This window comes from Telopea speciosissima, chromosome 11 (assembly GCF_018873765.1).
Source record: "Telopea speciosissima isolate NSW1024214 ecotype Mountain lineage chromosome 11, Tspe_v1, whole genome shotgun sequence".
Taxonomy (NCBI): Eukaryota; Viridiplantae; Streptophyta; class Magnoliopsida; order Proteales; family Proteaceae; genus Telopea; species Telopea speciosissima.
In genome coordinates this window covers 46,353,690-46,368,850 of record NC_057926.1, presented here as the reverse complement: position 1 = coordinate 46,368,850, position 15,161 = coordinate 46,353,690, and the positions used below count along the sequence as shown (strand labels likewise).

Sequence of the window (15,161 nt, the reverse complement as noted above, 5' to 3'; positions counted from 1 at the left end):
CAGAGTTTATTATTTGGGACATATCTAGCAAGGAGTCCTGTGGAAGCAGAACCGCAATTCTCACCGATATTCATGATGACGACAGCACAAATAAAATTGCCATCCAAAGCCTCAAATCAAAGAATGAAGAACAAAATCCATTTTGCAAGTCTGGGCTAAAATGCACTCTAATAACCACATAAGCAGTATATGTAGCTTGAGCACATCTCGTGTACAAGGGAACCCATCTTAGTAGCAGAAACTTCGGGGCTAGAGTAACCCATAGAGCAAAGAACAAGATCAGCCTCAGGCAAAAATCAAGGATTGGAGGAGTTAACATGCTAGGCAAAAATCCATCCAAAACATTTTCGATCTCATTATAAGATACGGTAACAAATCCAGTTCTGTGAACTCTTGTGACGCTTATGAAACAGAAACTATCAAGGAAAGAGATCATGCAATCCCATAACACAACAATACATTTTCATTAGAGTTCTCTACAAAATTTGATAGAACACAAATAAATCATTTCTCTGATATGGCAAACCGAGGGATCTCTCTTCATCTATCCAGAACAAAAATCAATCTAAACCCAAGCTTGAATCTTCAGATTTGTTGTACAAATTCTCAGGTCGTTAATTAGCTTGGAAATCCAGAAAAAGACCCAGTTTCTGTACAAGTATCTCACGGGTCCCAAAAAGAGGCTTGCTATCAGTGATCCAATCCTTCTCAAGCACCCCTGCCTTCATGCTTCCAAGCATCTCATCATGGAACACAGATACTATGCTATAGATTGATGTCCTAATAATGTCAGCCATGGCATAGGCCTTTGCATGCAATGGGCCACCTCTTTTTTTACCTGCGATACTTGGCGGTCCGTCTCTTCTTCCTGTGTTCAATGCGGCCCACTTGATGCTAGCTGGGCCCATTAAATGTGGGGTTTGCACATTGGTCTTTTTCCCCATGCATGCCTCAACAGCAACCAGAGAGGACAAAAGTGTAGACACCACAGCAGCATTACAGCCAGTAAGTTGAGCCACACCAAACCTATCCTCACTGTGTGAACGTGCAGTCAGTGCTGCAATCGTCATTGCACACCATGCACACAGCTGCACAATACAAACACATTAGCATCTGAGTTTAGCATTAGATTCAAGAAGTAAAAGAAGTGAACCAATTATGTAGGTATAATGTTATTTAATTTTGTGTTACACAAACTCTTTATAAATTGTCTTGGCTGTGAATTATGTATGATTCAGTGAAAGGTGTTTTCCTCTTAATCTTTCAATAAACTTTAAATTTCATCTGAATTTTAGCCCGCGGGGGGGGGGGGGGGGGGGGGAGATTCAGGTTTTTACCTAGAAAATTTTTTATTTTATTTTCTATTAAGAGCAATAGAAACCACAAAAAGGAAATATAGAGCATTGACAGAAAATGCATAAGATGCACAAATAATTGATGTTTGTAATTGCAGGGACCATGATTCCCCTTCAAACCAAAATAATAAAATCCAACCATGTTCAATTTGGGGCTAGTGCAATGAACATAACATAATGAATGGAAGCCAATCCACACCCTGGCTGTTTCAGGACAATTCCATTCAGTAAAACAAGGCATGCAACAATCAAAGATATTACAGTCGGCTAGATATGATCCAGTAGCTAATATAAAAATATCTCTACATTATATGGTTAAACTTTTATCATCCACTCAGCAACACATTTGCCATCAAACAGTGACCGGTAGTGATCAGATCCTTTAACTAGCAACATGTAACTGCTGAACCCAAGCATATGGATAAAGGATCATACATTAAGCATTTCCTCGCCAAAGGTATGCTCACATGCAGGCTGACAACACAGCTCCAATCTGTAAGGTTACAATCACCTAAAAGCTGGATCCAGCACCAGTTGTCTGCCCAGGTTCTCTCTCGTCCATGACTTTTCAGTATTGTGCCGGGTGTATTGGCTAATACCGACAACGATCCATCCTATACTAGCCACCATCGTCGGATCAACCAATTCCTTTCAGGATTGTAACTTGTAAGAGTCCAACCCCAGTATGTATGCCAAGTTTTAAAACCTCGCTCTTATTATGGGCTAACAAACATTGTAAATTATCAACCATTACCATGTTCTTTGCTAGTGCCACAATGTGTGTTTCATTCCAAAATCTAAAACACAGCCAGACACTCAATGTCTAAGGCTCTGTCTGGTTGCAAGTAAAGGAAAGGGAAGGGAAGTGAAATCAGTTTAAAGAAAAAGGGCGGTTGTATTATTATATAAAGACCTAAAATTCCTAATTTAACTCGTAAAAGGACTCCTAATCACTCTCACACACACACTCAATAAAGTAAATAAACTAAAACAGCTCTATCTGGCTATTAAATCTTCTAATCGAGCTCAAACACTCAACTTGACTACTAATCCTGAGTACTAACTTTATCCCCACTTTATGGGCTTATAAATTAGGCCTATTACAATGGTAACAAAAAAAAAACCCAACCTATAATAATACTCAATGGTCAATTTCAGCCCATTGGACTGCCATAAGCACTTTATGAGCCTCCTAAGCTTGCGCATTGGCCTCCATACTGCAATTTCTTCCTAATTCAAATGTAGAAACTGAAGTTCTTAAAAACAGCAAAGAAAGATATCAAAGAAAATGCAAATGTTTCACTTTCGTCACCACTTTTTTTTCCCTTAGGATGGCTCATATTCCAAAACTCTACTGTTCAATGCTTCCTACACCATCTAACATAATAAGGTAGTAAGTAAAAGAAGAAAATCTAACATTAGGTGAACAGTAACAGATTCCATAAACTCCTCTCCATTCTACCAAGCGACCTGATGCCAATGTTTCAATGAGAGAGAATAGAAATGAAAAGCACCCAAATTATCGCAAAAGTTTGCTAAATGTGAACATACTTCTATGTGAAGGAACAAGCAACAAGGAGGTGGTTCACAGACTCCTAATTCCATTTGCATCAGAACTCAGAAGCACATCTTAAAGATACTAGAAACCTCTTGAAACTAGATTTCTTCTTTCTTTTTTTGATGGACAATTGATTTTATTACAAAAGAACAGAAATAAGGTGTGAAATTACAGAGAATACAACTAGAGAGTGGAAAACACGAAGATTTGACAATTAACCCCTTAATTAACATACACAGTACCTGGAAGTCATTGAAAGACTCATTGAGCTTTGAATCCATTCGTGTATCAGCTGGTGATAATAACTGATGTGATAATTGATCAGTTCTATCACCTGAACAACCTTCCAAGCCTTCCCCAAGGTTTGAAGTCAGTTGTTCAAGAGGCCTCAAGCATACCGCCACAACTCTTTTATAAGTCTCACCAGTTTCTTCAAAGAAGGCAGCCCGGCGCCATATGTCAACATTACTCTCACAAATTATACACAGATCAAGATATGCAAGATATTGCAGAAGAGATCTTGGAGTACTTTCCTCCAATGCTGCAAGGAGAGGTTCAGATGGATTTGTCTCTGCAGCAGCTGACCCCTTTGGTGGTGCAAATATGTACCTCTTTGTATGAACCACCTATTAGAATGCTCAAATATGTCAAGTAACAGGAAATATCTCCGACAAAAAGTACACACTTTAAGATTTTAGAAATGGGGAAAAAAAAGCTCGCATTATCATAAAAAACTGGATCTGCTCTTACTCCAATCGTTGTCAACCATTCAATAAGCACAATACTGACCATTTACAAGAAAATCAATGAGCATGCTAGCAGATGTACTAAAGGAACTTCAAAAGTAATTTCAAGGGAAATCTTTGCCAACTGGAATAGCAGTGATTACAAGCAAGATCTAATTAATTGCTAATATTGGTTAGCAATTGAAGGGTTTTTTCAAATAATTTATAAAGATCTGTTTATCTATTAAAAAAAGGCTCATATACTGTATGGCTTCAAGAAGAATAAACTTTACAGAGGTCATGCTCCCTTCATTAAACAGATACCCAGCAACACCATACAAGAAAGGATCACCGCTGACTTCTAATTGAGTAATTGGTAGAGGTAGCACAACCCCAAAATTCAGCCAAAATTAGAAATGGACCAGACAATTACCTTACTATGTTCACTGGCACTGGATATTTATAAAAAAAAGGTCCTAAAACTCGGGTTTCGACCAGCCAAAAACCGAAATATGGTCGAAACCTGTGATTTTTTCCCAGCCAACTCGAGCTGGTGCTTTCGAGGCCCAGAAATGCTTTTTTTTTTTATCTGATTTTTTGTATACAGCCTATTTTTTACGTTCTAAACACAATACATGAACTATTTTCACAAAAAAAAAACTCAAAATGGTACTTGTGGTTTTTTACTAAAGTTTACAATAGTGTACTTAGAATCATAGTTGTCAAGACAGACACTAATTTATGCCTAATATCTTAAGATATTATTCATAATTAAGCAAATACCCCCTATTTGAATCCAATAAAAATAGTTAAAAAATAAAATTCCAAAAGGATAAAAAGTCAACCCCCCCACGTTCAAGAACAAAAATTGGATTTTCGGAAGTAGGTGAAATTTTCAACTTTCTAATGCTAGTGTTTTTCTCAAATCTATAAATTCCATAAATCTTAATATAGTAAAACATTGCTAAAAACCAAAAATGCGGTAAATTATTCAGCTTTCCAACACATCCAAGATTGCTTAAATCTGATTTATATTGAAGGAGTTATATTCCAGTCAAAGTTAATTTGATGTGCGTGAATGCTGTCAAAATGGCTCCGAATGAAAATAAATTTTTAGACATAAAAAAATGAATATTTTACCGCACTTTTGATTTTTAGCAATGTTTTACCACATTAAGATTTATGGAATTTATAGATTTGAGAAAAACCCTAGCATTAAAAAGTTAAAAATTTCACCTACCACCAAAAATCCAGTTTTTGTTTTTGAACTAGGAGGTTGACTTTTTATCCTTTAGAAATTTTATTTTTTAACTATTTTTATTGGATTCAAATAGGGGGGTATTTGCTTATTTATGAATAATATCTTAAGTAAATGAAATACATATTTCATTGACTTAAATGATATTAGGCATAAATAATTGTCTGGCCTGGTTTCTAGCATAAATAATTGTCTGCCTAGTTTCGAGCCAGGTTTCCTCAAGTTTCGATGGGCATGAGTATCGAAACTTGCGAAATATGGGTTGCTTCAGCCGAAACAAGTTGAAACCTGTCGAAATTGGTCGAAACCAGTGACCTTTTAAAATCCACCCACATCTCATCTCGGTTTCTTGCGAAGCCAATATATCTCGATGGTTTCGACTGAGTTCTCTTTCCATGTTTATAAAAAACCCTTTCATTCCTCAATAAGTTCTTTAAAAAAAAAAACAAACTTTCATTTCTAGCTATGATGGCTTCTGGAATCAAGACCCACTTTACCAGAGAGCATACAGAAACAACATAGCCTTATCCCAACTAAATGGGGTGGCTACATGGATCCTTACTCTCCTATCAGCTCTATTCGAAGTCATACAAGATACGACACCTAAGCTATGCATGTATTTCCTCACCACTTCTCCTAGGGTTAATTTAGGCCTGCCCCTGGGTCTTTTAGTGCCTTCCATATGAATCAAATCACTCCTCCGTACTGGCCAAAGAGCATCCCCGACTATAATAGCAACAGGGGAGAAGTTATTATAAGTAAAAACCCAATAACCCACTCAGACTGCCTCAGAGAAATACCAATTGTAGAGCACATGATAAAAAGATGCTAAATTCTTGAGGCCAAAAAGGAAAATATTGGACAATATACAATCCCTTAAAATTGAAGAAACTATAGACTAGGACTAGAAGAGACCTCTAGAGATAATATACTGGGCATAGAACTAACATGCTTTGCACTACCAAAAAATCTACTCATATATTAAGAATCCAAGCACATTTTCTTCTGTTTTTTGCTTGTTAATCACTGCTGCAGTTTTTCTCTCCTTACTATCAAACTGCATCTACTAGGCCCAAACTTTCCCCAGACTTTGAATCTGGTGATTGAATTATTAGATCATAAATTCTTTTGATGATTCAGGAGCGTTGTTCTAGCTTCAAAGCTATTAATTCAGTGGATGCAAACATTCAATAAGCTTGTAGTTCAATCTTTGAGGTATCCCAACTAAAACATTCAACTGGACCAACCATTATAACAGCCAACTCTAACCTCACTGAATGAGTGTCAACAGGTATAGAATGGTATTGGTTTTGTTTCTCTTCACCCCAACCACCCCCCCCACAAAAAAAAAACGTGACACTGCATTTCACTTCTAGCTCCGACTCTATGATGTAGATCGATTCTTTGGCAAGCACTATACCAGCCAAAAGAGTCACAGGCCTGGTCCATCACATCAAACAGTGGACCAGACCATAGGGCCAAAGGACAAACCAGCATAGCTGGGATAGCCTACTGCCGGCTGGGAATTTTTGGGTTTCTCAAATGGGACAGTGTGTGCTTCTATTTTCCAATATTCTAGAAGCCCTGGACAACAAGACACTCAAGGATCGATCGGACAGCTTCTAGAAGATTTTTTTTCCTTTTGTTATTTCCTTTTCTGCTATTTCTTTAGTTTTTCTTTTGGCATAGATCTAGTTTCTATTTCGTTAGTTATTTGTTTCTAAGTTGGAGTTTCTATTTTCGTTGCTTTCCATTTGTTACTTAGCAAAGTTCAATTACATGCAACTCAAGTCTCAGCTCTTCTAGAGCCTTTCTATTTTTATTGTTTCTATTTTGGGCTCAACCTTTGAGTCTATATAATGTAATGACCTTCCCCCACGATTTAATGGATGAAGTTATGTTGCTGTTTTGCAATGCATTGTCCTGAGAGAGGCTGAGAAGGGTGAGATGCCCAGGCTGAGATAGCCATCTGTCCCCAATCCTCTTCTTCTACTCGATCTCCCTCTTCCAATATTTTCTGATTTACTTTCCTGCAACTATTCCAGGCCATCTAAGACCTAGATGTGGATCTGTTGAGCATCTTCAAAGATTCTCTAATAGCCCTACTTTTCCTGAAGATTGGTTATTTATTGTGAGACTATCTCAACCCTGCGGCTGGGTTTGTTTCTAATTTCCTGCTGCTGACTTGAACCTGCTCATCTCTGCAACCTGAGAACCAATAGAGCTGAAACTCTGGGGATATATTCCCTTGTCAAAGACCTCTATTCGATTGCAAGAAAGGCTTGATCTGAGGCCTGCCGGTTGGGATTTCAGAAATCTCCAGATCAGTTCTGCGGTTGACTTATTCATCAAGCAAGTCTGCTGCAACTTCATCTCATCATATCTCAGCAGTCATCCATAAATTGATGCTCATATTTGTAGGACTATCCTTACACCATAGGAGCTACCTTCGATTCTAACCTGGTCCTCTTCTGCTGGCTGATTTGGTTTATACTACTAACCAAATCTGCAACTTTACCACTTTGTAAGACTTTCTTGTAATATGAAGGTTTGCATAAGTATTGCTGAAAATCTCAAACCAGTATGACTTCTAAATTCAGAGATAACAGTTGGTAATGAAAATAGAAACTAGAGAATGGAAATACATTTGAGCATAAAAAAAAAAATATCTGCAACTTCTACCATTTTTTCTCCCAAATCTGTTTCAATTCGTGATTTGAGCGACTGTAAATCCCCAAAACTTATTGAAATGAAGATTAGGGTCGTTTTTATGTTAGATGATTTCCTCCAACTCATATTGAAGAGAAAAACAACTTTCCAACGCCTTTGATTGCTTTCAGTTTCGTATTTCACTCACGGTTTCAGTTATCGGCCCATCGGAGTTATCGACCCATATCGGTCAATACAATTTCTTTTTGAAAAATAAGTATTGTATCGATACCCACCAATACTGATACGTATCGGCCAATACGATACAATACTTACAACCCTACATTACCCTTTATAAATAAAGTTTCTATTATTTATGCAAAAAAATAAGTCAAAGGGATGCAGCAATTAATCCGTAAACGACTACAAATAGTAAAGAAAACAGCAACATGCAACATACTATCTACAAGTTTGTGACTGATTCATCAACTGCAATGAAAGAGAAAAGCAACACCAAAGAATGTATATGTTTGACAAGCCAACCTGATGTAAATGATGGCATAGTTCCCAACAAAATGAAACCATGGAGCTTCCAATGTAAAAGATAATTTGATTGACAATAAATTGCACCATTGTGCCCTGGCTCTTATACTGACTGGGCAGGGCCACATCCAGCACAGATGAACATAGGAGAGCCACAGTAGATAACTTTAGAGCCTGTTTAAAAGCTGAAGGAAGCCCCATCTTAAAACTGAAAAAAGGAGGACGCTGCAAACAAAGACAAATAACAAGTTCTTTTTTTTAATTCCATTTCAAAAAGTATCACTAGTCGATTATAATTTAAGAACAGAAAGCATCACAAGCATATCGAGTATATACTTTGACAGAATTTACATGTGCCAAGGCTTATTATACAGACAACATACAAACAACAACAACAACTCAGCCTTATCCCAACTAAATGGGGTGGGCTACATGGATCCTTGCCCTCCAATCAGCTCTATTATACAAACAACATGTGAAGGGGGAAAAAAATCCTTCATATGAAACCGTGAAAAAAAGAAATATCTGCAATATATTCTACTAAATATATGTTGCGAGCTCCTCAAAACAATAGTAGGATTTCCACTGAAACTCTGTTTTAAAGTATAATGAAAAAAAGACAACAATAATATTATAGCTTCAGTGGTAACTAAATATTCTGCAAGCTGTTAGCCATGGAAATCATAACACAAAATAGGTAGTTAACGTCATAGTTCAAAAGTTCACCGAAATGTCGGATATTTTGGCCAGGCCGAGACGAGATGCTATGTTGAAATGATAAAATGCAATATTTCAGAAACTTCGGTCATCTCATTTCGGAATTTTGGTCTATAAATGCACTATTTCGTCGAAATTTTGGTTATTTCGGTCATTTCAGCATTTTACACCCCGAAAATGACCAAGCAAAACTCATAGAAAAAATACAACATTTTGGCAAAATTTCGGTCTGGCCGAAATGGCCTTCTGAGATGAGATTTAATACTATGGTTACCGTTACAGCATCCACAAATTGAGCATAAGTACGTTTTTGTATAAACTTAACTACAACAAGAGCTATCAGATCATGAAATTAAAAATACAAATAATGAACCAGATACCTAGCGACTGTTACATGCATAACCTATCAGTAATCAGCATGGTGCCAATACTGATGGTAGCACAGACAGGAACATGTAAAACTACTTCAGAACATATTCCGTTGCCCCTAGTTTTTAAGTGCACACTGCACACAGACTCATTGTTGGCTCTAACAACTCAGAATAGGGGCCTGGCCAAAGATTTTATGCCAGGTGGCAGGTGCTCACCTGAAACATCCCTTATCTGGCCTTAGAAATTGGAACCAACACTGCAGAAAGAGTCCACATGCAAGCATATTTTAAGGATCGGCTGGATCACCTAATCTGGATTGGCATAAAGGAACTGGCCCATCCATCATACACAATGCATCAGCCCATCCACCATACATTAACTGGACCTAGTCTTTGCCTATAACTACATAACAACAGGGACCAAAGCATCTCTGCTCAGTTCCCTTCTTTACCTTTTTTTTAAAAGATAACAGTAATGTTTACATTCATAGAATCACCCATAAATAGAACTGTACTAGTAGAAAATAAGCCACACACAATTTCAGATATGTTTCAATACATACAAGTTAACCTCAACTACAAAAAAGTCATGCAATTCAATTCTCTATTCATACAACCATCATGTAGCCAAGCAACTCAAATCATGTAAGTAATTATTGAAGCAACTAAAAAAGGGCATTTCAACATGCAACTAGAACGTTAGTCCAAGGCCACCCATCCCAATAATTAAGCCATCCTATTCTTATTTTTGTGTGTTTTTTTTCAACTGCTGCATAAAACTTCATTATTCATCATGTGGTTTATACCACATAGTATAGTAATAGGAACAGATATTACTCCAGAACTGACTGAAGGAATGAGTTTTGCCATGAACGGACATAGACTCCGGACTCTGGACTAAGCTTGAATTCAGACACAACTCAAACCAATGTTGGAGCATGGGACCAACTATTACTACATTTGTTATCCATAGCACAAATCCCCATATATGGCCTTCCCACACAAGAGATCTTGGTGATAGCACTACAAGACTGAAAGGACTCACCCTAGTTTGTACTAAGACAGTCTTTAATGGTTATGGTCATGCAAGGCAATTCTCTCCAGCATGCAGGTAGAATATCAGCCCCATCTCACATAACCACCCTAGAACAAGTTAACCAACAAATAAGAAATCTTCTACAACTTATTACTCCAGCTCAATTGCACCTGTTATGATAATAGATGCTTTTGACGATCCCAGTACTATTGGATATGTTTATATTTGATGTGTGTCCATCAAACCCAATTTAATAAGATTAAATAAATTAACTACAGTTTAAGTTTAATGCTTGTGATTACAAATCATCTTGTGTGCAACAGCCCAAAAGTATCATTTACATGTTCACAATCATGGACAGAATTGAGCACTCTATTCTAGGGTTGCCACATTCTATATTTCCCTAATACAGATTGGCATTGGAATATAGATGTGGACACTGATGATGTGTGTTGAACATTGATCTGTTGAGATTCTTGAATGGTTCACTGTCAGTTGTGTTTGGCAACAGGAGTCTCTAGTAGTTGGTTTTTCCCGTACCTGAGAAGCACTTATTGTTGTATTTGTGCATTGCGTGGCTGTGGTGTATCAATGGTTGATACCTAACAACAGGATTGGCTACATATCGGTACGTTTGGCATGTAGGGTAAGAATGTGAATGGGGGTGACTCTATGGTTTCCACTACCCCGTTAGGGGGAACATCCAAGTGAGTGAGTCGTTGGATTGTAACTGGTCAAAATCCAAGGCCAGTACTTGTTTTGTGAAGAGTTTGCAAAAGGATTATATTTTCTTAACTATATTAAATAAATAATATTTGAAAAGTGTTTTCTAACCTTTTTTGGGCAAGTCATTGGTCATGATGCTCATGTATTGATGTACAATGGATTAGGGTTTATGGAGGTGATTTAATTCCTTGCCTGCAACGTCCATTGTGGATGTTAGTTGTGTGGGGGAGAAAATGTAGTGAAAGTTTCTACCATTGGGGATTTTCAGATTATGTCATCGTAGGATTTTCTTTTGTGCAATCAAGGATATCTTTCTTTGGGCGAGTTTCTATGGATCTTAAGGCTCATTTATATGGTATTTTGGGTTTCCTTGAGGGCCATCTTCCTGAGTTCCTGTTACCTATTTGGGATTACCATTGATCTCTTCGAAGCTCTCTACCCATCACTACTCTCCTATTCTAGATAGTGAAGTTGATGTAGATTGAAATATGAAGAAAAAGAGGCCAAAACACTGTTCATGTGAACAATGTCAAAGCCCTTATTTTGCTTTGGTGTGAATACTACTAGAAGATCTTGTGGGGCGCAAGACCTAATCATGTGAAGACATTATTAGAAGATTCAATTTTGTCTGTGTGGGGGAATTAGGAGTTTAGTTTAGTTTCTAGTTTTAGAATTATTCTCTTAGATATTTTGTGGTTGTCTATTAAGCAACCTGAGCTCTTTAGTTTCTAATTCCGGATTTAGAAAGTAGGCTTAGCTTTTATTTAGAAGTTTCTATTTTCAGTTTGTTTCTTTTTTCTTGCAAGTTTCTAATTTTCTCTAACTTGTAAGGCAAGCATAGCTGCCCATAAATATGTAATGCCCTTAGAGGCCCCCCACCAACGATTATGATGAATTAGAAATTCCCTTTTGAGCAAAATTTTATTGTCCTATTGTTTGGATGAAGGGCTGAGAGGCCTGGCTGGTGAGAGCCTAATCAATCTATCCCCTTACCTTCTAATTCTCTTCGTCTCCATTCTTTCCATCACCAATCAAGATTCCCTGGTGCTGCTACTGTTGCTGGATTACTTCAAGTACTGGAGTTCCCTTTTGAAGGCTGCAACCACATCAACATCCAAGGCTGTTTCTGCTACTGTTTTCCCCATTCGAGTCCAGGCTGCTGTTGTTCCTGGACTTGGATTCTTGCTGCGACATCTGAGTTTGATATCTCCATATTCCTCCATCAAACCCTGCTGGGTTTTGAAGCTCAACACCACACCTTCATCCTCTCCACTCGATCCCCACTTCTACCCCATTCCATTGGCTGGAATCCTCCATATTCACAAACCTTCTATTTTCAAGTTTAACCTTTTAATTCTGTGACCTGCACATATCTTGACATCGGGCCATCAGAATTGGCCCCAATTTGAAGGACTAATCCAGCTTACATAGACCTACACTCGACCTGAATTTCAACCCCCATCACTTTGCTGAATATAGAGGTTCTGTCCACTTTCTAATTCTGATTTGTTTCTAATTTGATGTTCTGCTGCAACCTATCATCGATCCTACTGTCGGGTGGTTCTTAACTGAACCTTTTTTTACATTAGATAGGCTTCGTAAAAGACATCAACTTTGGAAGAGTAAACTTCTTTCCTTTGCTAGGCAATTAGAACTCATTAGATCAATTATGCAAAATTCATATATTTACTAATCTGGGGTTTTTAGTCTCCTGGCTTCTATTTCTTCTAAGATTGAGTCTCTTACGTCCTCTTTTCTTTGGAAAGGCCATGATAACCCCATTTTTTTTGCATTTCTTGACTTGGGCCAACGTCTGTCTTCCAAAGAAGAGAGGGGGGGGGGGGGGGGGCTAGGCCTTTGTAGAGTTAAGGAAGTCAATATTGCTAGCATTATCAAGCTTATATGAAAGATTGCTTCTAAACAAAAGAGCATTTGGATTGATTGGGTTTACTCTATATGCCTCAAATTAGATTCCATCTGGACCGTTCCTTCTACTATGAATGTTTCTTGGGCCTAGAGGAAAATCCTAAAATATAGATACCTTATTTCTGACCATATTTAGACTTGCATTGACGATGGTTCTAACACTTTTCTCTGGCTAGATAATTGGCACCCTGATGGTGTGCTAATATCAAAGTACAATGACAGATTTAGATATGATGTTGGTTCAGATAGGCTTTCTAATGTATCTTCCATTATTCAGGATGGTTCTTGGAATCCCGACCCTCGTATCTCCCATTCTCTCATTGAGGTTTGGAGTAAACTTCCCAATATGTGTATGAGACCTAAAGGTAGTGGGATTTGGTTAAATGGGCTGCGAACTCTTCAAAAAAAATAAATCTTCTTCTTCTGTCTAGAGTTTGGTTAGGTCGAAAGCCCCCATTGTCCCATGGTTTAGGATGGTTTAGTTTAGCTAGTCAATACCAAAACATTCCTTCACTGTTTGGAGAGCTAGGATTGATTGTCTTCCCACTCAAGAATTTCTTTTCCAAAGAAATTTGTCAATTCCAAATTGTTGTCTTTGTTGGAACTCTACTAAAAGTGTTGTCCATTTATTCTTTTCCTACCCTTTCTCCAAATTTGTTTGGGATGGTACTCTTAGAAAATTATATATTCTTCCCTTTGACAAAGAATGGAAGTGGATCTCGGATAAATTTAATAGTTAAACTCCTTGTGACACTATTAGTAACTTGGCTTTTGGTGTAGTGATCTATCATATATGCTGGGAAAAGAACAAAAGAAGATGGACATCCTCTTCACATACTATTGAGCAGATCTAGGACACTATTTCTTTCGAGGTTGAAATAAAATTCTTCACAAATGTGTTGCTTATCCAAATACTAGTAGAAACAAGCATCTTGCCTCTTTGCGGAATCTTCCCCTTATTTCTCCCAGCCATAGTTCGAAAACTTGTCTTGAATGCCATTTCAGCCAGACCAAAATTTCGCCGTAAAAAACTTTGTATTTTTTTCTATGAGTTTTGCTTGGCCATTTCAAGATGCAAAAGGACGAAATGCGCGAAATACCAAAACAAATTGACCAAAATAATAGAAATTTGTAGAAACGATGCATGTTTTGGACTGAAATGAGTGAAATTCTGAAACAAATGACCGAAATTTCAGACAAAACATTGTCTGTTTTGGGTTTCGACATTTCGTATGATGTTTGTCTTGCGGGGTTCAAAATATTCAAAATTTCGCTGAGTTTTTGAACTATGCTCCCCGCTAATTTTGTTGTATCATCAGCTTTTCTTTGATGGTTGTTTCTACCCCCACCCCTCATTTTTTGGTATATCCCCACTTTTATTGGGTGTTTAGCCCCCCGGGTCATCTTGGTTCCTCTCTTTTGTGTCTGTGTTGTTTTGATAGGGTCTATGCCCTTGGATAGACGCTTTGGCTCTTGAGCTGTTTTATTTTTTCTTTTAATATACTTTTTCATTCACCAAAAAGAAATTGTAACAAATAAGCAACCCAACTACATTTCAACAAAAATTATGTGAATATGATAAAACCAAAGGAACCCAAATAACTAGTATGAAAGAACCCTTGACAATGCAACAGAGCTACTAACCTGTATAATGGGAAACCCCAAAACCCAACGCTGCTTATAAATGTAATAAACTCCATATAGCAATCCAAAAACAGACCCTCTCAACCCTATGCCAATCAACGGCAACCCACTAATAGCCTCCGAGTTCCGACACACAGAAGCCACAGAAACAAAACCCGATGCAGCAGATATGATCACAAAGAGCAGAAACCCAAGTGAAGTTCTCACACGGCTGCGGAAGCTGGGAGCAGAGAGCTCCGGGGACCCACCTCCGCCAAGGACCGAGTTGAGTAGGAATCGGAGGAGAAACAGAATGAGTTCATAAATCGAAGCAGGACGATCAGGTTGGGAAGAGGAGACAAGGAGCAGAGAAGTGGAGAAGAGGACGAGAGAGAGATGAAAGGTGAGGAAGGAAAGGAAGGTGAAGATAGAAGGAGACAGAGGGTTATTAGAGAAAGGGGAGAGAAGGAAGATTTTGCAGAAGAGGAAGAGGATAGTTGAGTGGACCGATTGCCATATCAGAAACCCTAGATGTCGGTTCTTAACGATTTCTGTCGAAGACATAATCAGACGCTTCAGAAGCAGAGAGAAAAAAAAGAGAAACAGGAAGATTTACAGGAGAATTTAAGGAGGCGGGAATATCACAATTGTGATGCAGGAATAAATTTTTTGTG

General features: G+C 37.9%; 1 protein-coding gene across 1 annotated transcript; it reads right to left on the bottom strand.

Annotated features, from left to right (window-relative positions):
• Nucleotides 1-318: 318 nt before the first annotated feature.
• LOC122646085 lies at nt 319-15,161 on the bottom strand. The gene is made up of 4 exons (XM_043839560.1): nt 14,509-15,161; nt 8,089-8,313; nt 3,156-3,539; nt 319-1,088 (listed from the first exon to the last, which is right to left on the bottom strand). Exons 1-4 carry the CDS (start codon nt 15,049-15,051, stop codon nt 615-617), a joined length of 1,626 nt encoding a protein of 541 aa, XP_043695495.1. The 5' UTR covers nt 15,052-15,161; the 3' UTR covers nt 319-614.